This window comes from Labrus mixtus, chromosome 6 (assembly GCF_963584025.1).
Source record: "Labrus mixtus chromosome 6, fLabMix1.1, whole genome shotgun sequence".
NCBI classification, from domain to species: domain Eukaryota; kingdom Metazoa; phylum Chordata; class Actinopteri; order Labriformes; family Labridae; genus Labrus; species Labrus mixtus.
In genome coordinates this window covers 13,040,370-13,067,817 of record NC_083617.1, presented here as the reverse complement: position 1 = coordinate 13,067,817, position 27,448 = coordinate 13,040,370, and the positions used below count along the sequence as shown (strand labels likewise).

Here is a 27,448-nt window from a genome sequence, read left to right as displayed (position 1 = left end):
TGCTTTAACTATGAGAACAAAGCAATAAGAGGATCTTTGTCTCTCCTCAGGTCCCTCGTCTATCAGGAGCCGGTGGGATCAGCTCTCAGCTGCAGACAGCGCAGCATCAGCAGCGGTCCAGCCAGGTGAGAGCTTCTATACAGAAAGGCTTTTGAAAAACTAAACAAAGGATCAGCAATAGAGATAAAAAAAAATAACAGCTTTAAAAGTGCAAGAAAACTACTAATTAATAGATTGTTTTTCATATATTCTGCTGATACTTGTACTTAATCAAGGTTTTGAATGCAAGGCTTGTAGTAGAGTGTTCAATCACAGTTTGGTATTAGTACAAATACACAACTGAGAGATCAAAGAGGAACATTTATAGCCTTCTGAGAACATGAATTGTTTGTTTTCAGAGATTCATGTTCAGAATCAGTCATGCTGAAAACTAAATCCCTCAATTATTTTGCATTTTGTCCCAGAATTTAAACAAGTTGATGTTATTTCTAGCTAAGATTTAATGTTTCATCTTTTCATCAGCTATAACTCAATTTTACGGCTGATGACCAGAACATGTGATTTTAATGTTGTATTTACTGGAATCTTTTCTTCCCTCGCAGCCCACTGTGTCTGATAATTGTTAATCCATGAGCTTATGTGTGTGTACCCTGCACAGCTTCGTACAAAAAACAAAAAAAACAACGTTTCTTCTTCCTCCTTTGTGTTGCCTTTCCCCAGGTGTCTTCGTCTTCATCCACTCTCAGCCTGCTGTTTGGGAAGCGGAGTTTCTCCAGTGGACTGGTAATCTCGGGGCTATCTGCGGCTGAAGGGGGAAACACGACCGACACGCAGTCCTCGTCCAGCGTCAACATCGCAATGGGGCCCTCACACAGGTCCGGCAGCAGGGCCACACAGGTAATGAACAAATCAACAGGTACACATGCACAATCTTTGTCTCACAGTGCTGTCTGAGGGTGTGGCATTCCTCAAACAGAGAGGTGGTCCCCTCATACAACACTTAGACAAACAGTTAGATATTGTATTAATAGCTAGTTTTTTTTTTTATCCGTTTAATCAATTTAATCAACTGCAAAGGATGAAAAATCCATATTTATGTTCTTATGATTCGACATGCAGAATGGTGTGAGAGCACATCTAACGATAGAAGAAGAATATTTCTCTAACGTGTTCCGCTAAGCCTGCTTATAAGCAATTTCCCCCCCCCCCTCCCTTTTCTCAGTGGACATCAGAGGCTTACGAGAGCATCGATGCAACCTACTCCAATGCTGTTACAACAGTGAAAGACGGCGTGCAGTCAGGTGACCGAGGCTGCAGCCAGGGATTAGACAAGACCCTGGAGGACTCAGCGTCTGCCTCAACAGCTCCAGAGGCGACTGATCAAAAGACTGTGTAGGGAGAGAACACACACACACATAACACACACAGACGAGTGTCCATACACATGCCCATATACAGGCAGGACTGTATCAAAAAAAAAAATGACACACACACACATACATTCAAAGGATTGTATGACAGAGTACCCATGCACACCAACCTGCCTCCTCTCCTGCCCTCAGCATGTGGTCTCACCTTGTTTGTCGGAATGTAAACAAGTCTGAAAACAAGCTCTTGGATCCGGTTGATGAATTAAAGACATTTTTAAATGAAGCTGCCTCTTTTCTACCTCTCGTTTTGTGACCTGAAGTTTGTATGCTTTTATAAAATTGTGCGAGTTGTGGTAGGATGATGCCCTACGCTACTACAATTTTGAAATACTTTTGTTTTTTTATCAAGGCACCATAGAAGAAGTGTATCAATTCAAACGGATACAAAGAAAACCCTTCGATGCAGTTTCTTAAACGGCACATGTCATACTCCTATTCAACAAGTTTAACTAAGTCTCAGAGGTCTCCGAAGCATGTCTGTAAAGTTCCTTGCTAACAATGCTAACATGCAGATGTTCAGTAGGTGGAGTATTTATAATGTCAACCTACTCAATGTTAACATAATAGCATGCTAGCTAAGGACGGTGCTGAAGATATGAAACCTTAAGTTTGTAGGGCAACAAGCATCTGAATATTAAAGGGAATCAAATAATACACCCTCAAAATATATTTTTTGTTTTATTTTAATTGTATATACTTTATTAATCCCCATGGGAAACTCGGGTTTACACTCTGTTGTTGAAGGTCATGCTACTAACACACATAGGCCCGAACTACACATGCACAAACAGGACCTGTGGACATGCATTAATGGAGAGATGTCCAAGTGAGGAGGCTGAAGCTGTTGGGGACTTGGTGCCTTGCTTGAAGGCACCTCATTAGCACTTGGAAGTGAACTGGTGCCACTCCAGCGACCAGACTAACTTCCATACTTTGGTCCTATGTCTTGAACCAGTAACTCTGTTGGTCCCAACCCAAGTCCCTACCGACTGAACTTCTGCCGGCCCTGAAACTATAGGAACTCAAAACTGAATGTGCAGAGTGCGTCCGGGGGTTACCCCCCACATATACAGACAAATAACCACACAATCACACTTGGAAAAAATCTATTAAGTATTTATTGTAAGTTGTTACATTTAGATTTCTTTCTCTAGCAGCACTAGTTAAATTACAGATAATCAAGGGCAGTTACCATAGATTAGAGTTTTTCTCTTAATGCAAGATGTCATCTTGTAAACAAAGAGACTGAACCATAGAACAAAATGTACCACAACAGATGACAATGTTGACATAATGGTAACTCTTTTGAGATTAAATAAAAAAAATATCAATAACTGAAAAAAGCATCCTGTTAAAATAAATTAAAAATAATTCAAAACAAATGAAAATATTCACCATATTTCTTTTATGTGACATGGTTACAATTTCAGTAGGACCTGATGTGGTTGCTTTTAATCCACATCAGGTTTACAAAGTCCTTCATGTTTAATATGAAATAGATTATAAAATAGATGATTCAGAGATGACAGAAATAACAGCAAAAGACAAATTGTGTTTAATGGAAAGGAACAATTTGAGTCGAACACAATGTTTCATTTTATAATGATAACTTTGACCTGCTTACTGTTATATCTTACTCACATGTACAGTCTCATGACCACTGTATCACACAAATTAAACCTGTTTTTTCATTCTTTTAAACTGTTATTTTACCTTCTGAAAGGGTAGTTTTATACCTCATAAATATATGTATTTGCTTGTGGAAAGTTAGTTGAGAAGAGTAATACCACTCTCAAGTCTGTATGATAAATATGAAAATGGAGCTAGCAGCCGGGAAGCTTAGCTTGGCAAGACAAGACAATTCATGTTTAGCTATCTTGGAATAGTCTCAAACTTTACCCCCTTTTAAACAAATATCAACATTTTGTTTTACATTTGTCGCTGTTGTTCATACATGTACATAACAAAATTGAGTGGGTTTTTGATATGAACCGAACCAGGCACGCAGTTTCAACCTACTAGCTAGTACTAGCTAAACAAATTAGCCGTATGGCTGTAGCTTCACAGTAAGCACAGATTCAAGAGTGGTATCAATTTGCTCTTCTAAAACTGAGGAAGAAGATGACTCCACACACCCCTCACATTTTAACTACTGTTTTACTCAGCAAATTTTTGTTATGAATGTTTTAACTAACTTTTATTTTACTCTCCTTGATTAAAATACTGTCACGTCTGCATTGCACTATCAAGCAGGGAATTGCCAATGCTAAAATTATTTTTTGTTTCTCGCAATGTAAACGTTTCATAATAAGTAGTTCTGTTAATTTGTACCGGCATTTTCTTGAAGTACAGCTTTACAGTATATTCTTCAAGGTTGGACTTGTCATGGAGACATTTTCCCCCCCCACTGCTACACTTGAAGGTTTTTTTGCATCTCAGGGCGCTTTTTGATAGCAACTGATTATCAACGAGTGATGATCAGTTTCCTTTGATAAAATTCAAAGTCATGATGAAAAGCAACCCGATGTTTCTTCAGGCCGACCCTGATGGTTAGCAACACGGTGCTCTGAGATGTTCAAGGAAGTTGCACAATTTGTTGAACTCATAGGCTTACTCTTTGTGGCTGCTGTTTGATGCTAAGCCTTTAGAGCCCTCATTCTCTATGTGCAGAAAGATAATGGTCTTTAAGGGAATATATTTCACTTGCATATCCTTGTTTACCAGCAGTGACCACTAGGATCAAATTTCCTAGTTTGGTGTCAATAAAATGGTCAGGAACCCAGTCATCATCAAAGCTGTCAAGCAACCAGAAAAACAAAGTTGCTGCTCTGGATTGACCTAACTTCTGATCGAAAAAAAAGACTGCACCTATCACTGTCTTGGTTAAATTACTCGGCAAGACATGCATGTGGTAGTAAGTAACCAGCCATAGAGTATATTTGTTAATACAAATAGGGTCATTAAGTTATTCTGGCAATTCATAAGACACTCAAAACAAGAATTGAGAACTCATAACCATCAATATTAGTGAAACATACTAGAAGAAAAATATGAACCTCTTAAAAGAGTTTCTGATATTTTTAATTGTCTGCATACTGCAGTACTTGAATACATACTCATACAGTATCGTTTATAGCAAATAACTGAATTATTTCATTTATTTAGCAAAAGCATGCTGAATAGAAAAAATGTCACTTTTTTTAATCGCCTAAAGTGACTGTAAAATTGTTTTTGTTTTCACCCACGGATCATCTGCGATCTATCTACAAAGGCATGACAAAAAAACCCTTGAGGCTTAGGCATCTAAATCAATAAAGAGAAAAGTGATTGCCTAAATCTGTTTCAATCCAACTTCATCCAGTACTTGCACGAGCATAATCACTTTCCTTTGTAGCTTAAACACCCCTCGGAGAGGTTCAAACCAAATAATGAGGGTGACTGTTTGTGTCGGAGGAAACAAACATCTGTGTGATTTTGCTGTCTCTGCTCCTACTGCTAACAGCATCGTTTGTTTTTACAGGGAGAGGAAGTGAGACAGACAGAGCAAAAAAAACAGAAAGAGATCTCGAGGTCTGCTTTGAAGCATTAAGAGGCACCAAATCCAACACACAGGGAACACACAAACTAGGTTTCAAACCAACATCAGTCAAATGAACCCACCTTTCTAGAGCCATGATACATTGTGAGGAATAGCTGGATAAATGTATACATCAACCCCTTCTACTCTCACTTCCATATCTGTTCAGGAGCTAAATCGTCTGTAAAAAAATAAGAAAATAAATTACCAAACCCAAAATCGAACCTCAACTAGAAGCTGGAGATGGCTTGCGAGATCGATCTTCTCAGTAACATACTACTGACTTTTCTCCAGTGGAGTATTAAAAAGAAAACCCACTTTTGCTGATGTTTCCTTTATCAATGCTACCATATTAACACAGTGATAGTCTGAATGGACGTGGCTACAAAAAGAACAAGAATAGAAAAATAAGTTGCTGTTGTTTGCTGATGACACGGTGCTTTACTTTGAGGCTCACATCAGCTTTCACTGACAAACAATGAAAAGATCCTGATAAACTCTTCATGATTTCATGATTTGTGGATTTTTTTTTTTATGAATGACATACTGGTTTTATAATGTAACTTGCTTGTTTGGACAGTGCACATCTCAAATGCTGATACCATTAATGACCCATCTTGTTTCAAGGTTTGCTCCAACTCAGCCCTTCAAAGTCAGACTCTGCAACTTTTGAATTTAGAGATAAAAGTTGTCAAACAAATAACAAATTGTTAAACAGTTAATGCACCTCGGCTAATTTATTCAAAGGTTTTGGTGCTTCAGCCTCACTTGGTCTGGTGAGACCACTCAATTGTTGTGGCAAACTTTAAACAGATGTTATTGACATTACTGAATTTTGCTGACTTTATGATGACTCTATTCTACTTGTGCTATTTTGCACATGTAGCCCATCATCTGCCCTTATCCCCCCCCCCCCCCCCCAACTGTCCGCTGGGGCAACAATAGCCTTTGCTTAACAAAAGTAACAGTGTTGCTGTAAAATTAACAATAAAAACTATGACAAATCGATATTGACCCACATACCTTATTAACATAACAGGCCAAGGCTGGATAAAAAAAATGTGTCACAGACAGTCAGGATGTGGTTGAGCCTGAAATAAATAATGCTTTCAGAACTACTGCACAGGGTCAGCTACTACTGAGAAATTACTTTTTCCCCTCTTAACTGTCAGTTTAATTTCAGTCATCTTTATCATCTTACCAAGACTCCAGCACACAGCAACATAATGTCAGACAACCACACATTTATTTGTTTTCAGAAAGGTTTCTTTTTTATCATCACGAAGGCATATACTATTTTCTCTGTATATTACTTGTTATATATATATATAGATTTTATATATATTTATATAGAAACAAAAATAAGCGTACATTTTTGCTGAATAAGATTGAAGAATACCAGCAAAGGGCAATGTAAACCATGGTCCATCTAAACCCGATGAAAGGTGCGGTAGTTCGCCCTTTCCCAACTCACCCACAGTAACAGATTTGCATAGGCAAAATGGGATTAGCCCTTAGACAGTGGATTCCTGAATTCTTTACAGAGATGCAAAATCTAGTTCAGCTCAGCATAATTAAAAACAAACATACATACAAAAAAAAGTGGACTAGGCCAAACTCTCTTTAACCCCTCTGGTCATATACATAGTCTTTTTTTTCTGTGCACATTTTGTTTACAGTGTTAGGCTTCAAGTAGATCTAAAAACAACTTGTAAATTGACAACTAGATGTGAAATAAATTAACCAACATGAGAGGTAGTGAAAAGCCTACAGAGACGTTGTTGTTGTTTTTTTTTATACAATGAAAAAAAAATGTCATTAAGGCCAAAGTTTCTCAAACCTCCTCCAACAAATCAGGACACTTCAGCTCTCAATGTTTTGTATTCTTCAGTCAAATAAAACCAAACCACAGCCATGTTTTCAAAACACCCGCTCACTTGGTACCCATGGGATTTTAAAGACAAAAAATCCAAACTCAGTGATGACACTACATCACTTCACATCATTAGCATTGCTTGTAAAATCCACATTTGAAATGCAGTTAATAAAAATAAACAGCTGTGTACCCCCCCCCCCCCCCCTCCCCTCCCCTAGCTATGTAAAAGTCACAATAAGTAAAAAGGAAAGGACTGAAGCAGAAAATCATTCTATCTGCTTTGTCTGTCCTCCCTGTAAAACACTGTTACCTGGGTTTCTGCTGTGTCTGTCCTCCCTGTAAACCCCGGAGAGTGCTAACCGCTTTTAGCACAGCGCAAAGTCTCAGGCCAGCGACAAAACCTGCTGGCTTCTCTGCTCTCACCGGAGACAGTAAGCTTCCCAACATACAGAATATTTAACAAGGTACACACATCTCACAATTTATACATGTAAACTCGGTTTAATTGCACCATGATTTCATTTTCTGGTTCTTGGTGAAACATTCTTGTGTTGATTACCGTATAGACTCAGCAACAAGGAAACATAGCTGTACTGGGTAGTGGAGAAATGTGTCTGATGGAGAGATTTAAGAGTGGCAGGCTTCCTCCTGCTGAGTCAAAAATGACAGAATAGTCGACATACAACAACTGAAATGCTTTTCTGGAAAATCTCTCCTTCAGTGTCAGAGTTGGTGAATGACCCTGAATCTGTATCTACCACTGAACAACTGAGCACATGCATGCACAGATCTTCATTACAGCATCTAAGAACTATGAATCAAGTCCTCATGGGTATCAATGTAGTCTAAAGTGAGTACTGTGTTGTGAGATTAAATATATAGTATACTTTCTGCTGGGTGGTTATTGGTTTAGACTTGCTTTCTGGACATTGCAGCATATATTTCATTAACTTAAACAAGTACTTGACTGAAAGCGTCTGTATCAATATGATGAGTTGGTTTTGAACTGGCAGTTTCATCCAGTCAGCATTTAACAGTGAGTGAAAGTAAGTTGGGAGGAAAACGGGATTGACTCTGTGGACTCTTTCACTTAGGCCTTTTGTAGAGAATTTCTATATCTTTAAAAAAAAAAAAGATAAATTCAATTAGTTTCCTTATTTAGTTTCGCTAGTAAACTTTACTAACTAGACATACGATATTGCATTTTCTGACAGGTGTCATGCAAATTAATTTAACAAAATTCAATTCAAAACAAATCTAAGGTAGTGGGACAAAGGTTAAGGTAGACTCCAATCTTTTATTACTAACTACATCCAATTATAATAGTCTGCTAGACATTCTGCATTTTCAAAGGGAATCTAGACCAACTTGGCACATAAACTTCAGGTAGTTAAAAGTAAGTGGCAACAATGATGCCCACATTTATCCTTGAGGAGTGGCACTCTTTCGTTGACACTTTTAAGACGCATTAACCACCAAACCAGAAGGTCTACTAATCATCATGTGGTAGAATACGTATATACTCGGAGGCCTGGTTGATTGAACATGGAAAATAGCACACTGCACTCATGCACTTTCTACTGCACATCCACAGGCCAGGAACAAAGTTCATGTTCACATCATCATTAAAAAAAAGTTCCATTTATATACTTTTATCATTTTAAATGGGACATTTGGCAAAAACCACATAAATGTTCTTCTTTTCAAAAATGTTTCGTTGGGTGTGTTAACTGTACCATACACACATACATAGAGCAATTATCATCGCATGCTGTCAAAGTCAGATTTAAAAACCGACCAGAGTGTGAGAGGGCTGGCAGTGGGATGGAAGATTAGCATTGCTAGCACAAACATGCTAGCCGCCTGCAGCATGCTTAAACCTAGTCAGCCTTGTTGACGAGGCTAGCATGTAGCATGACTACACAAAATTCTTTGCTAGCCCGGAATGTTAGCATGTTAGTATTATTATACCAACCCTCTCCACTAGCTCTAGGAAAAAAACGAGTGTCTTTAGTATGCAGTAGATATTTGTAGTACTACCTTACAGTCTACAAACCTCACCTGCAAGAGAAACAGACAGAGACCAGTCACATCTAATATCTCTACACAGCATCTTTGACATCATGTTTGGCACCCGGGTCACATATCTCCAGATTGATATTGGACATCCCAGTCCAACGACTGTCAAGTTACCTACAGCATCCAAAGCTAAAGCCTTACAGGCAAAGGCCAGGGCCCGAAAGCCCTTTAATAACACCAGTGCCTGCTGAATCTGCTTATTTCTTTATGCAGAATCAGCTTTCCCACAAAGGTCGATTCACTTTTCCAACACTTAAAGGTAAATCCTCTGTTCTACGCAATCATTTTAAAATGTAGATGACTTTGCTCGGTCAATGTTGGTTCGTTTATGGTTATTTTGTCCAGCTGGGTTTCCCCCCCCCACACACACACACAAACACACACACACACACACACACATTGGGCACCTGTGCTTGTCAGGCTGTGATGGTCTGAGTTGGAGGGAGGGGAAAAAAGATGGGATGTAGGGATCATTGGACAAACTGTGGTTGCTCTCCAGAAAAAAAAACTCAAAGCAGCCCTTGTGCTGCCTTTTCTTACATGTAAAGGCATTGTGATTTTCTCAGCGGAGAGATTTCTTTGTTTGAAAGTTCATGAGTAATACATGTAGCTGCCCAACCACAATTCTAGCCCTTACTTCTCCCAGTTAAAGAATCCTAAAGAAGGAAAGTGCTTCTACTGACAGATGGACGGATAGATGGACATCTGGATGGACGCATGTGTAGGTGCTGCTGCGACTGCCTTCGCTGTAGGAGCCTCCATATCTCCTCAATAAAAAATGCAGTAAGCTCTAAATTGGCAGAGGTGTACGTTTTCCCTTCACTGAACATAGACAGCCAGAGAGACAGGTCACCTGTCCTAATACATCTCAATATTCAAAAACGGTTGCAGTCCGCGGCTTACATCGTCAAGCTACTGTAGAGAGAGAGAGAGTTTCATGCAGAGCCAGTGCTTCTACAGGAACAATGGGCAAGAGATGCCCTAACTCCCACCAACATCTTGGTGTGTTCAGACAGAAAAGAAATAAAACACATCCGAGGAATGGGACAAGATAATAAAAAACAAAAAAAAACGATAAGAAAGAATGAGTAAAGAAAGAGAATATTAAAGTAAAGGACAAAGTATGAGGTCTAAATATTACAGTACAGGAACAGTTAGCATGTCTTTTCCGTCTCTCTCTCTTTTCGTCCCCAGCATCTGAGGAGTCGATGTCCACAGTTAACAAACAGCTCTCCATCATGTTGGCAGCTTCAACCAACGGGCCCACACGTGAGTTGGCCAGTCAGCCTTAACAAACATCACAAACTGCTAGCAAAACAATCACTGGCCAGCATTAATGGTCTCAAACTGACCAATAACCAACCAGCAAAGGCCGACCTGGCACCAGTGGAGAACTGGATAGAAATTGCTTAAAAAAAACAAAAAACAAAACCAAAAACAAATCAGCTATCTTGGATGTAATTCAGTCTCTTCATCAAAAAAAAAAAAAAAAAAAACAGGGAGAGATTTTCAAACCCAACTTCTGGCACCATAGTAGTATTTGAAGTTTAAGTAGTAGTCTCGTTGGCGAACGATGGCGATGACAGAGGTCAGATGGGTCTAGGTGTCGAGGCAGGCGCGCCTCCTGTTGGCCAGGAGGTCTCTGTAAACGGTGGAGTTGAGGAAACGGGGGAAGGAGTCGCGGTGCATCAGGGTGTAGATCTGGAACTGGGCCTCCTCGTACATCAGGTTGCTGGGCTCTGCCAGAGTCAGGTTTATTCCTTCTCTGACCCGTGAATCGAGACTCACCTGGTGGAGCAAAACAAGTTTATTTCTTGAACCCCAGAGGCTTTTTTTTATTTTTATTTTTTTAAAGGGTTTCTACAATCCAGTGGTTTTATAAAGATATCACACAGACTCTTAAGGAAGACACAGTTCTACTTCATACGGTTGGAAGCAATCTTGCTGATCCCTACTCTTCCCAACACGACCAATGGGCAGGTTTAGACCAACATTAGGGCTTCGCTTTTGCCTTTCACATACAGCTGGAGTGTTTTTTGGTCATTTCAAACTGTGTGATAAGTGGACCTGTCACGCCGTTACAACATGGGGGTAACATTAGTGCTAACCAGGTTTGTGGTTAAATTCATCTCAAAGGTGTAATAATGCAACAGATACATCATTGATTCCCAAAATGTGGCTTGCGACCTCATGCTGAGCCCTAAAGGTACTAAGGGGGGATGGAGAAGTCCCATTCAAATGTTGACTAGAATGTTTTCAAGTTTTAAAATGTCCTGGATGAATGTGGATGGGGTATTCCTTTGTCCTGCCTTGACTGTGTACAGTGTATATACTATATATGTATATAAAAGATTGAGAGTTAGTTAGTGTTTGAGTGTGTGATTGAGACTCTTTGTTTGCTTTACCATCTTTGTAATGCACAGCGTACATGTTTGTAATATTACACCGAGAGACACACAGTATGACTCCAAGACAGTGCTCATCTCCAACGTTCAGTACTTCTAGAAAATAGTTTTGTCTGTTGGTACCGTGCAGCACACAGAACCTGGTGTACGCAGCTCGTTAATGAAGTTGATTCACTCTATGTGAAGGACGTGCCTGTTTGTTTCGCTCGTCTCTATCGGCATTCCTGCTATGTATTTCTCAACTGGCTGAACAGCAGAGTGAAATGAGTAAAAGACATTCATGCTCTGCTGAATGTAAAACCACTGCACATAAATTGCCTTTATTTTGAAGGGGAAAGAGGTCACAGGAAACACTGCTTATATTGCTTAATTCAGCATTATGGTTTCACTTGGTTTTCTCTCTATTTTATTCCGTCTCCGTAGAGTAATGTTAGTGAGATTTTTAAAGGGTTCGTCTGAGCACAGGTGGTGCCAAAAAGTTTATCCACCAAACTTCTGATTCTCTACGAGTGTGACGTCAGTAGGATGTCAACAGCTTTCACAACACAGCAACAAATGCAAATGTTTTGGTCATATTCAAACATTCAGACTCTTAGACTCAACTATTTACAGGCCACATGGAAACTTCCTCTAGATGGAAACACAACGTGAGAGCCTACAGCAATGCGAGTAGCTTTGATATGATCTACTCTAAATCAGTGGTTCTCAACTGGTGGGTCAGGACCCAGAGGTGGGTCACGAAGCCATTTTCATTGGGTCATCAATGTGTGCCTGGAAAAAAAAACGTGTTTAAAAAGTCTGTGAAGCGCTTTTTAAACATGTTTTTTTTTTTTCAGTTTCTTTCTTCTGTCACAAGTTTTGTACCGCCAGGAGGTCCAAACGTACAGTTTTTCAGTCAATAGATCTGATTGGTCCAAAAATACCAGCAATTTGGGTCGTGATTTTTCATGGAGTTGGAGTTGGTGGTGGGCCCTGAGACTAGACAATTTGAGGACCACTGCTCTAAATGACAGTCACAGCACACGGATTAATAGGAGTAAGCAATCACTAGGCAAAAATACATTTTTATTTTTGGCTCTAATTTCTGGTGGTACATAGAAACGGTACCTCTTTGGGTGATAATATGGACACGTAGTCTTCATATATGATCCTCGACTTCTCCTCCACCACGGTGGGATTTGTCTCCTTTTTCAGCTCTTCACAGGCCAACCAGAAAAGCAGGTTGTCCTCGCTGTACTCCGAGCGCAGGAACTCCTGGAAGACCTCCCGGCCCTCCAACGAGCGCAGCATCATCTCAAAGCTCCGTGCCCACGACAGCACCTCCTCGAGACTTGGGTATCTGCAGACAGACATTAAATAATGAATACAAATATAAGTGCGTGTGGAACTGACACGCAATGATCCAGACATGAACATGTAAGACTGAGGGGATGATGGCTCTACTTACTGTTCTTCTGTTGCTTCAATACTATCCATCTTGGTGCAGGTCTGTCGCTCACTCCTCTCAAGTCTGTCTTCATTCCTCGATTGAAGACAAAAATTATAATTTTAATACTCGCCAAAAAAAACGACTGGACATGTTTCTTGACTTTAGATACATTTGAGTTATCATTAGATTCACTGAAATACGCAGAGCTGATGTGGTTGTGTTTCTGCCTTTCCAGATCAGAGTTAAAGTTTGTTATAAAAATCCATGCAAGCTTGGAAGTCCCTTTTTGTGTCCATGTGTTGCAATTCTAGATTGTTTGAGAAACGCTTAAAGCGTTTACCACCACATGCAGCCTGCCATGTGTGGTCAAGAAATGAAAGTATGTTTGATTCCCAGCTGTGTATGCAATGATATCTCTGAATCAGCAAACTTTGATTCTTGAAAATTACGATTAGGAAACACATTTTTTTTTTTTTTTTTTAAGATATTTATTGCCCACTTTTGTCTTTATTGGATAGGACAGCTGAAGTGGGACAGGAAATGTTAAGAGAAGACAGTGGGGGATGAAATACAGCAAAGGGCCGAGGTCGGATGCGAACCCACGGTTGCTGCCACTATAGCCTTTGTACATGGGGCACACGGCATAACCACTAGGCTATCCAGCGCTCCAGGAAACCCATTTTGAATGAAAATAAAACAACGGAGCTTCAGTTCACACCATTATTTAAACACTTGAAACGCATATGTAGCCGCTGTGTCTATCGGAGCTCAGTCACACTTGCAGAGGCCACAATGCAACACACACTGATAGGTCTATTTTCGTCCCAGCATGGAAGATCTTTCCTTCCTCTTTCTGTCTCTTGTCAAAGTCCCCATTGTGTAGCGGTAATGGGCTAAGCTAGTTGCAGCCCCCCGGCCTCCTCACAATACAGCTAAATATACAGGCTGTTCTTCACAGCTGTTTTGCATGTGATGTGTGGATGGAAATAGAAGGCACCCCGACTAGATAAGGGCCCTGTGTAAGGGCGAGTGAGGAGGGAGTTGGGGGAGGGGAGGGGGTTAGAAAGTACAGATGAAAGAAAAACAACAAGACAGGATAAAAAAAAAACATTAAAAGACCAGTTTTTCATGACACAAGCTTTCTAGTCTCAAAAACTTCAATACACTGAGAAGTCAGTGATTTTCTTCTAGAATAAACTTTCACTGAAAAGGCAAATTATTCCTCCCAGCCTTAACACTTCGATAAATAAACATTTTTTCTAAAAAGGTACTGAAGATTTCAGGCCCATTCCGGCTATTTGACACCAGCTTTTGACTGGAAAACACACAGCGGAGTCACAGAGCTCACTCACTCTGAGCCCAGTCCACAAGCTGCCACCACTTCAGATGAAGTGGTGTGAAAGAAGCCGCACATTCACCATTCACTGCCTGAAAACAATGTTTCATTCACCCCTCTCTCCCTGCAGTGAGAGTGCAGCAGCAGGGAGGAAGCTGCAGGAGCCCCACAGCACTTACTGAGGTTGGTGCCTTGCTCAGGGGTAACAAGGAGTTTGTTACCCTCAGTAAAATCTACAGATTTAATGACACGCAATCATTTTGTTGTTCAGTTAACTGTGAGTGCTTTAGTTGACAATTTTCAGGTTAAAAAGGTTTGTGATGAAGCTAAAACTCATAACCTTAATCATTATCATCAGATCTGGCTGTTCATTATTCTCCTCCGTGCATACAAACAAGCCAGCCTGTTTTCTTTCCACCACTAAGTGAGAAAACAAATCATTTATTTGGTTCACATAGTGGAGAGAGTTGCTAACTTTTTTTGACTGTTTTTTTTAATCGACTTCATGCTACTTCTCTTTTGGTTGCGATGAGGCTCCTTTTGATTAATGATTAACAAATTGCTAAATTGACAGATTTGGTAGTGCTTTTGTTTTTGTTTGGGGATCTGTTAGTAATGACAGTCTCCATTTAAAACGTGGTCAGTGAATGTGGGAGTAACAGAGCTGACTGTTGGATGGTAGAGGGGGCTGGTAAGGGGATCAGTTAGAGGAAGAAGGGGAGTCAGCTGTGTTGATGGCTTCATGTGTTGATAGTCAGTTAGGTTGGAGTGTGCTGCACTGTGTGCTGCACTGTGTGCTGGATGTTTGTAGTTAGCAACTGAGAGCCCACTCAGTTTGGATGAAGTCCGTCCATTTTAAAAAGAGAGCGGCGGTTCCAGAACAGATTCAGATTGTCAATAAAAGCCACGTTGTGAGCCCTGCATGTGGACTGCAGCCAGTGGTAGAGGTAGGGGTCTCGGCTGAAACGAGCTGCGGTGGAGCGCAGCGGATCCGGAGATGAAAATGGATTTACCAGTTTGCTTTTTAAGAGCTTAGAAAGTTGGATAAAGTACTCAGGGTCAGTTCAGACTGTTGATGGGAAGTGTCGTTAATGCCCATGTGAGAAAAAGGTGAGTATTGGTGGTGGGAAGGGAGGGCAGAATGCTCCAGGGATTTCTTCAAAATGACGGGGACAGTAGCAGCAGGGAGGCAGACAGTGCTGGCATCGAAAAACCGGATATTCCTTATCATGGAGTCGCAGATTATCCGAGTGGCTTGGTGCTGACCTTGGAGGACCGTGCATTTCCAGGAGACATTCCAGCGGAGTGGGCTCACTGGCTGAGGAGATGCGGTCTTGACAGGTGAATGCTGTGGTGAGGGGGTACCATTCCTGTGCCGGCTGCGGGTGAGGGAGTCACTGTTAACGGCTGCATTCAGCAGCCTTTGAAGGTGGGAGGAGGAGAGCCTCCAACGTTGTTTGCTCTGCTGTTCTACGTCGGACCAGACAGCTGCTCGGTCTGGTGGCTGCACCAGCGGCGGGTGGAGAGGAGACAACAACAGGAGCAAAAGGCGGAGAGGAGGCCACAGAGGATGCAGGGGAGACAGCCACCGTGGTTGCAGAGGAAGCAGAGGAGGCAGTGACAGTTGCATCAGAGGCATACTGTGCAGACTTTGTGGGGGCTCCGACAGAACCAGAGTGCGTCCCACCAGCCTCACCTGGATCATCTGGGACCTCATCCTGCATCGCCGAGTAGTGATTAGTAAGGAGAAGCAGCGGGAGAGACCTGGACAGTCCCCCCCCCCTTCCTTGGGCACTACCTCCGTCCATGACACACAAGGGTTTGGGGTCAAGCAGAAGGAGGATCAAGGGCACACAGGATCCCCCAGCAAGGTATCTGAGATGCCAGGATCCTCTTAGACTGAGAAGCTGCCATGTTGATGTAGCTGGAAAGCACGGTATCTTTCTTCTGCCACTTCTCAGAAAGCCTGCAGATGTCCTCTTTCAGGTTGTTAACATCTCTTTTTTTGTGCATGAGAGTCGGTCAGCATTCACAGCAAACGTGTGAGAGTAGCAGAGATGTTGTTAGCAGTCCTGCTGACATGTGACCTCACATGCTAAAAACAATTAGCTGGTGCTTGCAGCCGCTGGAGATTAAAAGCCTCTAGTCGGTTCAAAATGTAATGTAACTATGTTAAAACAACTAAATACAATACCGATCGGTCAGAGGTGGTCAAGTTCATTTCAGAACGAGCGAGCACATAGATCAGGAACAGGTATAACACAAGCAAAAAATGTGTTCACTTTAAAGTCAGCGTTTTGTTATGAAGTTTGAAGGGGGGGCTGGCCCGGACGTTGGTTGGGCTTAATGCAGTGAGTGCTGAGTATAGAACTATAAAGTAGAGTTAAGAATAGTATATGTTAGTGATAATCCCAGACGAGTTGTCCATCATAAGGAATTAATGGACGATATGGAGGCCTGAACCGTCCGACGCAGAGCTGAGTATCATAGGTCAGTGAAGATATAAGCTAGGGTTATGTTGCTATGGTTACTCATCTTAGATACCATCTGCAGCGCAAACACTTGGAACAGTGAACACACTGTTTAACTGGAACTACTTCCATAGGGGTCAATATATCAAAAGTTAATGGACACCCATGTGACACCCTTCAGCCAATCAGAATCGAGTATTCACCCCCGACCATAGTATAACAGACCAGGAGCGTAATATTTTACCGTATGTATCAGTATAATGGCATTGCATACCATGATGTAGTACAGCATAGTAGCGTACAATATCAGTCAGGCATAGTTCAACAGATATTGATCATTTATTGCAGTGCAGTATTTTCTTACCAGAGACACTTGCAGCAGCCGCACCAGCAGAGGCAGCAGGTGTTGGGTCGGGGCTGTCCAGGGGCCTGGGGAGGGGCCTCGATGTGTGCCGCCTGCCTTTTTCTCATCTCCACTCCACTCACACTGCGGGGCTTCACAAAAGGACACACACAACATAAACACAATAAACACCTATATAACAATAAAAGAGAAAGTATTGTTTCATATTTTGACAACATGTCTGCATCGTGACCAACCAGCTATATATCTCTTTAGAGTGGGGGGGGGGGGGGGGGGGGGGGGTAGAAAACTGTGTTGCTTAATGTATAGTGTGTGTGGGTTTGTTTGTGAGAGAGAGATACAGATGAAGCGAGAGAGAGTGAGAGCACTCAAGCAGGACAGAAAGGATTCCCTTCCTTGTACGGTACGAAAGTTTCTGGCATCAGGCCAAGTCTCTCACTTGGCTCAGACAGACAGACACTACATACATACACAGACACACACATTCACACACACATTTCAACGAGTTCAGAGACACAGGCGAGGCAAGGCAAGTGTATTTATGTAATATAGCACATTTCAGCAACAAGGCAACTCAAAGTGCCTCACACAAGACCCCAAAAGCATCATGTGCGGAATAAGGTTTCATCAGAGTATAGCAGCATTAAACTGTCACAACATGGCAAATCTGATGATGTCATGAAAATGAACTCAAAATACAAAAAAAACTTGTTGTACAGTAGCCGGGTCCACATGGTCATGTTTCAATATGTTTGTTTCGTCTGACAAACGATCTGCAACTTGAGAGTGTTTGATGGACTGTGACATAAAACATTTTGCATCGTTGCTCCATGTTTTATATCACAGTCCAGCATCAGCAAAGTCATTCAGCTACTCATCTCTGCCATGTTGTTTGAACACTTTCACCCTCATGAGTGTTGCTCCTCGAGCATTATATATGATGACAGAGACACTCCACAAGTACTTGTTGTAATTTGATGTTTAAAAAACAATCTCAGTTGCTTCTTAGATGAAGAAACTTGGGTACGTAAGCTGAACTGTTTGCCCAGCGTGTTCTATCACCAGTTTTGTAAAGGCCGTGACACACCATGAATGAAACCTCGGAGCAGCCAATCAGAGAGATTCCACACACACGCCGACCGCCGACGCCGATTCAGCATGTCGAATCGGCCCAAAAAAAGCAGAAACACACCGCAAAAACTAGGGCGACAACAGCTCACCCACGGTCCATCCAGGACCGACAGCCGACGATCTCCTGAGTGTGTCGGGGGGGGCCTTAAGACTTTCAAGATCTATTTCTATGAGACTGCGTCACTGCTCGGGCATTATTTAACATCATCTGCAAGTCACGACAGTGTGCTCCTCACCAGTACAGAGTCACACTCGGGTCGTTACGGACTCTCTCTGTGCCAGTCATCGCCTGGGGTATTCCTTTGGACTTCAGAGATACTTTGAAGGTGACTGTGCCTGAGGCTTCAGCCTTTTCAGGTAGAGCGAGTGTGAAGAGCCACTTTAACGTCACACATCAGCCCTGATAGCACGCTTCAACTTTTAAGACTACTCTAAATAGAAAATTTAAAAAAACACCCTCTTAGAAAACCACTCCAATGCCTGCAACAACAACTTACAATAAAGCCTAAGATTTTTTCATCTTTCTTTCAGGTGGAACATAATACTTGGTGGGCTTATTAGAAGAAGAACAAAAAAAAGGCCAGAAAAAAAGCCTCCTTCAGCTGGAAAGTTAGCTCCAATAATAAAACATCCTGACAGGTAGTCAACCACTAAACAGTGTATCAGGTAACCACAACACAATGGGCTACGAACAAGACGTCCTGACAGAGAGAGTTCTTTAATTGTGACCAGGTAGAGAAGAAAATAATAAATAAAGAGTTAGCTTCACAATGTGGGTCTTTAAGCTTAATATCACATGAGAATCACGTCATGTAGAAACCAGTTATTAACAGGAGTCTTACCTGTGACGTCATGCTTCAAATGAAACTCCTTGAAATGACCTACGACTTCAAATCTAACTCCAAGTATCGACAGATTAGACTTCTCTTTTCTGCACATTCACACACGCATTCTACTTCACAGATGGCACATGTGCAGGTGAGGCTACGACAAACTGCCTGCCCATTATGTAAATGTCGCCCTCTGGCCAGTGAAGTGGCCGTCAGTAATTTGGCTACCACGCAGTGTCTGTGGAAAAAACAGAACGCTAGATGGAAACGACAGCAAGGACACAGTTTTGTTCTGAAGTTGGAAGGAGCAGATCGCATCGACAGGACATGCAAATACAGAGTGGAAAGTCAAATATGCCAACGTGATTGGAAAAAAAAAAAATGGATGAGGAAGACGGTTGTGTTGTAAATATTGAAAAGGGGTGTTTGCTTTTTCCAAGATTTGGAGTCAACTTTTGACTGATGTGTGGAAGATACAGTTTTTCTCCTTTTCATCAAGAATGAGGATAATATCAAGAAGACAACTGACTTAGTGGCAAACATGGGATCAACTTAGCATCTTTCTGTCTTATTCTGCCCCATCCTTTTTTAAATCAGGTAGTAAACCGTAGTCAAATCTTAGCAGTTACAGTAATTGCGTGCCACTGAAGTGCATTCATGAATCATTTGACACATGTCTGCACATATTTAGGCTTTAAAGCATCGTCTTTCGGTCAGCGTGACATCAATGAGCATCAGAAGTGTTAAAATAGTTGCTCTTTGTTGCAGAGATGATTGGGGCTTCTGAATCTGATAAGCTGGGCTTTACTGGTAGTGTAAAAGCTCTGGGCTGGAATATGCAAACTAAGGGAATGTCCAGAAACCTTAAATAGAAACTGAGCTATGTTGCTTTAGCTACTTTGACTTTTATGGATTTACAACTGATAACGAAAGTGACTTTTTTTTCTATGTCTAAAATGTGTAAATAAAAGTTGGGGACTATAACTTTATCTTGGATACATTACTCCTCCTTCAGATAACAAAATGACACAATCATATCAGACAGAAGTCAAACTTACCATGAATTAGCGAGTTCCTAAACACTGGTTACACAGAGCGGTCATGGCATGAGGTAATAAGTTGCTGGATGAGAGCAGGCTGGTCGACGGAGTGACTGGCTGCTGGGCTGTCTGTTTGGCTGATGGTCTGGCTGTTTCTGCTCACTGGAGATGTGGGTAGCTTCTTTTCACCACGGTGAACAGGGGTTACTGGTTTCACCATCCCTGTCCGACAGGCACAGAAAAGGGGTAGTTGACAGCCGAGGTGAAAATGTGACTTCCTCCTGTTTTCTGTTTCCTTATTTCACTTGCAGGGAACTCCTAGGCGTCCTTTGATTTTGGAGAAAAGGGTCATTGATGGACTTGAGAGCACACGGAGCAGTGATGGTACAGCATCTGAAAAAGATGAAAAGACAGGCCTCACAGTCAAACAAAGTAACTAAATCATGAAGGCTAAATAAATAAACAAAGTTACTTTTCTTTGGTGACAATTGTTTGGATATCTATAGCTCCTATCAGGCTGATTTACGACAGAATCACGGAGTTTTAGAATGAAAATGGAAACCAACTATAAAACGCGACAAGTTGTGGAATTTGCTGAAATGTGGGTGTGACATGTGAAATAAAAATGAAGGTTTTTCTCTACCAATCTAAGAGTTTTTGACAGCACCTGAGCTAAATGAACAGATAAAACTGTGTTAAGAGTCTCCACCATTGTTGGCCGCTGCAGCTCCCATCAGCCTGTCTGTGTGTGACCTGTTTTCACCTCTAGCAGGGCAAGTCTCCTCCACACAGAGAGACGAGGCGACGAGGCTATCTGAGACTTCAAAGTCATCAAAAAAAAAACATTAAGAAAAATGCAACACTAAGCCCTAAGAACAATCTCTGAACCACTTCTATGAGTACCTTTTCTGTGTGTTTTGTCAGCGCTGGTTTGACTGGACCTGCAAGGAAACATGCGATGAAATGCTCATATTAAAAAGAGGCAGTGTGCCAGCTTATCACTACAGCAAACTCTCTTGTGCAAACACATCAGCAGGTGCAAGACGGGGAGTTACGTTGAGGTCTTTGTGGCTATGTGCAGAATCAGATATTCTTCTGGAAAGAATGAAGTTACGTCCGTTTGAGGTGAAGTTCTGTGAACAAGGCGTGTCATGTGACAAAACGTGGTTACATCGTAAAACACAGAACTCAGAAATGAAAACATAGGGTCTTATGAAATCAGACAAATGGAAACCCATTTTTTTGTTTTTTTTTGTTTTCAACAGCGCCCGACCGATTAATCAGCCAGCCGATAATAAAGCATTTCATTTGAGTATCATTGTGTCACACTTAGCATTTCTCTTTCTGGCTGTAACCAGCAGAGTGTGCTTTATGGATTACAACAAGCATTATCACCCGTTATCACAGTGTCAAGCGGTGATGCACGTAATGCGCAGTTACTTTCCGGTTGAGTGACCATCTTGTCTTCATATATCATCCCACACGTGTTTGATGACTGCATTTGAGGGATCAACTCAATCTATCTCTATCAACAGATCGAAGATAGATCTAACAAAGATATCGGCCAATATATCGTGATCAGATTTCTTTTTGCGCTTCCAAATATTGGTATTGGCAGTTAAAATGCAACCTGTAGACTTTTAAAAGTGCACTATGCAGTTTCATGGTACAGCAAAAGTACAGAACGGGCAGAGCAACTTCAGCGAAATACTTTTGGCCACTCTGTAGGAAGTCTGGAGGCAAAGGGGAGCGGCGGAGTAAGTTAAAGAGAAAATCTTGATTTTACTTTTTGAAAACCTTCAGTTTCCACCAACCCCATTTATCGATACATTTAATTTATCGCCCAGCCCTACTTGGCAAAGAAAACTATCACCTCACGTTTTGGTCTGTAGATGTCCTGAAATTCCCCTTGTTAAATACAACAGGTTATTTCCCCCCCTCCTCTGAAAATATATTTTTATGTATCCATTATTCATGTAGGGGTGTGTCTTCGTGTTCTGTTGAAATCTTCTGTTTCGTCTTAAGATGCTACTGTAGAGATAATTGATCTCTGAACCCCGATCAAATAATGCTCACAGTTCATTATAACGACATATTATGTAATGTTATGAGTAAAGATTATATCAGTCAGGCTCCATTCAGTTAATGTTAACAGTTTGACAACTTCCTCTTCTCACTCTCCGACCTTTCACCTGGTGTTTCTTATTTTCCCGTGAAGACAGGAAACCACATGCCAACGTTGACTTGGATGACTTTGGATTTCTCTCTGTTAGAACTAGGGGCGGGAATGGCAGGGTGACATACGATGCAATATTATGTATGTGACCCAAGATAACAATAATATCACATTACAGCAATTCTGAGATCATTAATACAGCAGGTTTTGTTTTCAAAACAAAACCGATGTAGTTTAACGTAGTTAAGCGTTTTTTAGCGCTCACCATCCTGAGCGCTAAAACACCCTTGTCGTCAGCAGTTTTTTGCCGCTGCGCCCATATCACTCTCTGTGAAATGCTTTTCTAAACTTTAAAACAGCACCACGCTCGTCATGGTAAACTTCTCCCTCGCCGACCAATCAAATTCAAGAAGGGGCGGGACTTTTATCAACAAGGAGACGCAAGCCAGACTCGTCTTTACAAGACAATTTCCAGGACTAGAGCTGCTGCTGATGCCAGGACACAAGTCCTTTTCATCCTTTTCATGTTTTCTTGGTGATATTTCTTTGAATTAAAGCGAATACCATGCAGACAGAGCTATCAAAACACACCTAACGGACATTACAGAGGGAAGCAGAAGTTAACTTCAGCGCTCTGAAAAGGAGGTTTTGGGCACTGCCGGCGCAAAAAGCACAGTCTGCGGAAAGAGGCCCTGAAAGTACTTTTTCACCACAATTTGGTGTCAACTTCACCTCTTATCATGCTTCATCGCCAACTTCCATTCAAGTGACCCTCATTCATGTCATGTCACTGAGAAGAGTCATGAAGTGGCGACTCGGTGAGTCAAATTGCGAGGAAAATCTGTTTGGGGTACCTTTTTTTTTTCTCTTCTCAAAATATCGATATTATTGGCACCAGAGATGTTCCCCACACACCAGGACAACAACATATTTCTGTATAAATACAGTATATACTGAAAGTGACACCCCTTGTTTAAAACATCTGGGATGGTTAAAAAACCTTTCTTTAAACCTGGAGATGTTTCCATATGCTCTGGGGAAAGAGGACCATTTGGGATGTATTTAAATCAAACCTTTTGTAACTGTATTATCGCTTAATAAACAAGAAATATGAAGCGATCATGAAATGAATAATTCAATACAGTCGTGTTGCAGAAGTTCAAAACATCCCGAAACACAAAATGCAAACGGAAATGAGACATCTGAAACGAGCTAAGGGATGTAGTCTAAAGTAATTCAGGAAATGAACCTTTAGAGAGTCATTGACTCATGATGCTGCTGTCATTACCTGAAGATTAAGATGAAACACTTTCTTGACAACACATTGGTTAATCAGGTGACGTTGAGCCTTAAGGCCTCGGAGCCTCCTCCTGATGCTGCGTGTTTTTATGTAGGAGCGACTGTTCCAACAACTTGCTTACTCATATCAGCAGCTTAGAAGTGTTCACATGTTGACCTCGGCACTGGAGACTCTTTATGTGATGCACTATCACTAGTCTGTTGTGAGGTTGTGACTCAAAAACAGCAAGTAAGACACATTAAAAAAAAAAAGCGACTGAACAGAGAAAAGATTGTATCTACATTACTCATGCATTACATGTCATATTTAAAATGTAGCATACTATGGAAGCCCTAAGTGGACATGCATGATAACGTGTAATCTCCATCAGATTTCTCAAGATCTGAACTTATTCTTTGTGTCATTCTGGTATAATAACACTGGGTTTCCTATCTTAATGAACTGATTTAATTATCTTGAGACAACTAAGCTTATTTTCTTGTGGTAACGACATCAAACTAAAACAACAGGCTGGTCAGTGTGATAGGCCAGACCACAACATGCCATGTTGCCATTACCCACACTGAGGAGTCCAGTTAAGCCCCCCCGTGCTTTTTCAGCCCTGGGAACACTGGTCAAATGAGTCGAGATTTAGAAAACAACCTGAAATAGCTCATTATCAGGGGAATACACCGAGAACAGAGTTTACTGATGCATGTCTGCTCAGGGCTTCCCTTGAGTTATAAAAGCTACATTAAAGGGGACATATTATGGAAAATCCATTTTACTATGTTTTTGAACATATATTTGGGTAACCTGAGTGTCTACCGACCCACAAAATGTGAAATAAACCAATCCAGTCCTTTGTTTGTGGTCTGCATAAGTCTTACAACACAGAGAAAAATGCTCTGTTTCAGATTTGCTCTCCTTGTGACATCACAGTGGGATTCTGGTAAAAAAATAAAAATCCCCTCCCCTCTCCTGGTATCTCCCATACATGGACTCCACCCCCAGCCTAGAGCAACTTTTTGCTCAGGTCCACCATTTTTATTCTCACTAGCAGAAGAGGGATGTCTCCTGGGAAAACTCAGGGGGCGGGCTCATTGCATTTAAAGAGACATACACACCAAAACAGAGCGTCCTGAGAGAGCTGGTTTATACAGGGTCACAAACCTCCTCTGGTGCTCGATTCATGTTATATTTTGAACAAAGCACAGCACAGACGTTTCATTTAGACTACAGGGGACTGTTTGAAAAGGTGGAAAAGGGGTATAATATGTCCTCTTTAAACATTCTGTTATTATGTTCCTTTTAAACCACATCTGAATTTAAAATAGAAAATGTTTTTTGGCTAAAACCAGTGAGACAGCTCGCACACATTTAGACCTCACATACCTTCCTTAGGACAACACGCCGCTTCAGTTTTATTCTGGATTACACTGCAATGCTCCACACTCAAACAGAATTTCTGTGTCTTGTTTGATCGCGTTTGCCTTCGACTGTAAAATCAGGTATCGAAGTTATCTTTCCGAGGAAACATAAAAATCCATTCATGTCGGTTTAAATTGGTTTGAACACAAAACCGTCCACGGTCCAGCAAAAAACCTATAAAGAATTATTTTTGCATAGTAGTTTAAAAAGGGAGACACAGATTTGTGTTGTGGTATTAAGCGACCTTCACATGAGTCCGACGTCCACAGAGTAACTTCAACTATTCCCTACCTGAAAAAAGAAATCAATGAGCTAACGATTTAGAAATGCAACAAATGGTTATTTTCAATAGATCTTATTATTTTCTTAACAAGTTGAATCCATAAAATGTTGGAAAAAATGACAATGTTTTTAATCAGTGTATTCCAGAATCAATGAACACGTCCTCAAATATCCTATTCTCTCCAAAAATCTATATTGATCATAATTTTTTTAGAAGAAAACAGAGATATTTACATTTAAGACACTTGATTTTTATTTCTTGATAAATAAATCCCAAGTATTGAATCATTTATCAATAGAGTTGGTAATAAATCACCTGATCCATTATCTGATCTATACAGGGCAGACGTGCTTGATGAGCTTATGGTGCCTGTCTGTGTCTGTGCATAGAAGAATGTGTCTATAAATAATATGGTCAAGAACAATAATGTGGAACTATTTGTTTTTTATTCAGACAACTTGTGAATTGATCAAGTTTTTTTTGTTGTTTCCTGTCAAAGCATCTTTGAGTATTTAGAAAAGCGCTATATAAATCTAATTTATCATTATTATTATTATTATTATTATCAATAATAAGTATTTGTTTTTCAAGTATACTTTTTGGGATTGTTGGTCTTGACTTGAGAAAGGGCTCTTTTTTTTTTGCCTGATATTTTATGGACTAAACATCAATTGATTGATAGTTGATTAGAAATGAGAGTCATCACTGTGTTCATCCCCATCGTACAATTATTGAGTTACAATCATTAAAATCGTTTTTGTGGTACAAACAAATGTGCATTAAAAAAAAAAATAGGAAGATAACAGGAAGTGTACAGTTTGAGTGACAGTCATATCACTACATTTAGAGAAGTGTTGCTGAACTCTTTGTCTTCTCAACCACTGCAGAGTGCAGAAGTGTAAGGACAGTAAAACACATCTCCACCCTACAAGCAAATAATATCAGAGTCAGATATGCTGATAAGACAGATGGCGTATAAGGGAAAAACTCCCTTGATGAGTAATAGAAGAAGAATAAGAAGCGTAAATTTTTTTTTTTTTAAAAGCTGAATGAGATGAATCAGGAAGTGTGTGAGGATGTAGTGGCAACATAACCTGTACTACTCGACTTGCTCTGACTCAACACACCCAAGGGAAACTGCAGAGTGGGTGCTCCGAGCATGATTTCTTGACAGCGGAAAGAAAAGCGTGTTAATAAGTGGAGGCAGTGTTAAAAAAGAGTCAGGCTGACAGGATAGTTCATGGTGCATTACAGTACATGCACTTTGCGGTCGCAGCTCTGTGGTTTTGTTGCATCTGCCAGAAGGCCTGTGCATATCTTCAGATACGAAGTAGGCAGGATCATCGGACCCAGTGCTCTAGCTCTGCTGGCTGACTGCTGGGCATGGCTGTTTTTTTTTTTTGCACGGTTTCTCCTGCAGCTGCCCCCCAAAAAACATCTAAGCCAAGCTGCTGCAGGTCACAGCATGCCGGGCAGAGGAGATCCCCCTCCCAGCTGACACCGCGAGGCTGACACCACATCCAAGAGGTTGACTACACTGTGCTGCCTGTCGTAACCCAAATCCCTCACAAATCAAACACCACCCACTTTTTTTTTTACTTGCTAGCGTTAGCCGACAAGCCCGAGATCCGCTATCTCTCGCAGCGAGAGAGAGAGAGAGAGAGGAGGAGGAGGTGGCAGCTGAGCAGCGAGCAGCTAGCGCCGTGCTAACACCAGCTAGCCTGCCCGTGTGGAAGCGTTAGCACAGACAAAAAAATCAGCATCTTACCCCCTTTTTGTTGGGCTGTCAGCATCCTAGGGCGAAAGGTGTGAGAACGCAGTGTTCCGATGTTCGTTTAATGACATCGTATATGGGAATCCTGCGGTGTAATGTCCATCGCCGCTGTTTTTCTGCCATCCGCCCCACTTCAGCACCGAACGCCGCCGAGCCCCTGGATGCACTGCGCAGGCGCGCTGCCACCGGTGCTCTGTGGCTGCAGTCGGCGAGAAGATGACACTGCTGAGGCTCAACATACAGAGTCTATAATGAACACAGCGTCAAATGACATCTACGCTTCAGAACACAGGATATTCACATGAACATTCTGGATATTATTAATTTATTCAACTAAATGCAGCAAATCACAATAATCAAAAAGGAAGAGGAAGAGGATCACCGCGGGCTTGTGATGCAGCCTTGATGGCCACTATTTATACCAGAGAAAACAGAAAGTATTAGCTGAGTCTTGGTGTATTACATCTCTCCCTCATAATAAATCTAAACGTAAATCAACCTGTATGTTTCATAGTCTTGCTTACGATATAATCGTAT

The 27,448-nt window shown here is 41.3% G+C and overlaps 2 protein-coding genes across 3 annotated transcripts in view; one reads left to right on the top strand and one right to left on the bottom strand.

Moving 5' to 3' along the window:
• Positions 1-1,653, top strand: part of pcnx2 (pecanex 2) — a 30,982-nt gene extending 29,329 nt beyond the window's left edge. For both annotated transcript variants that reach the window (XM_061040054.1, XM_061040053.1), the window contains exons 38-40: positions 51-125; positions 721-897; positions 1,223-1,653. In XM_061040054.1, coding sequence (XP_060896037.1) covers positions 51-125; positions 721-897; positions 1,223-1,396 — 426 coding nt within the window. In that variant the 3' untranslated portion in view covers positions 1,397-1,653. The remainder of the gene's footprint in view (positions 1-50; positions 126-720; positions 898-1,222) is intronic.
• Positions 1,654-2,530: 877 nt separating this feature from the next.
• On the bottom strand, positions 2,531-27,066 carry rgs17 (regulator of G protein signaling 17). Its single transcript, XM_061040055.1, has 6 exons — positions 26,906-27,066; positions 19,987-20,361; positions 16,968-17,098; positions 12,815-12,889; positions 12,475-12,706; positions 2,531-10,750 (listed from the first exon to the last, which is right to left on the bottom strand). Exons 2-6 carry the CDS (start codon positions 19,987-19,989, stop codon positions 10,562-10,564), a joined length of 630 nt encoding a protein of 209 aa, XP_060896038.1. The 5' UTR covers positions 19,990-20,361; positions 26,906-27,066; the 3' UTR covers positions 2,531-10,561.
• Between the last annotated feature and the right edge of the window lie 382 nt (positions 27,067-27,448).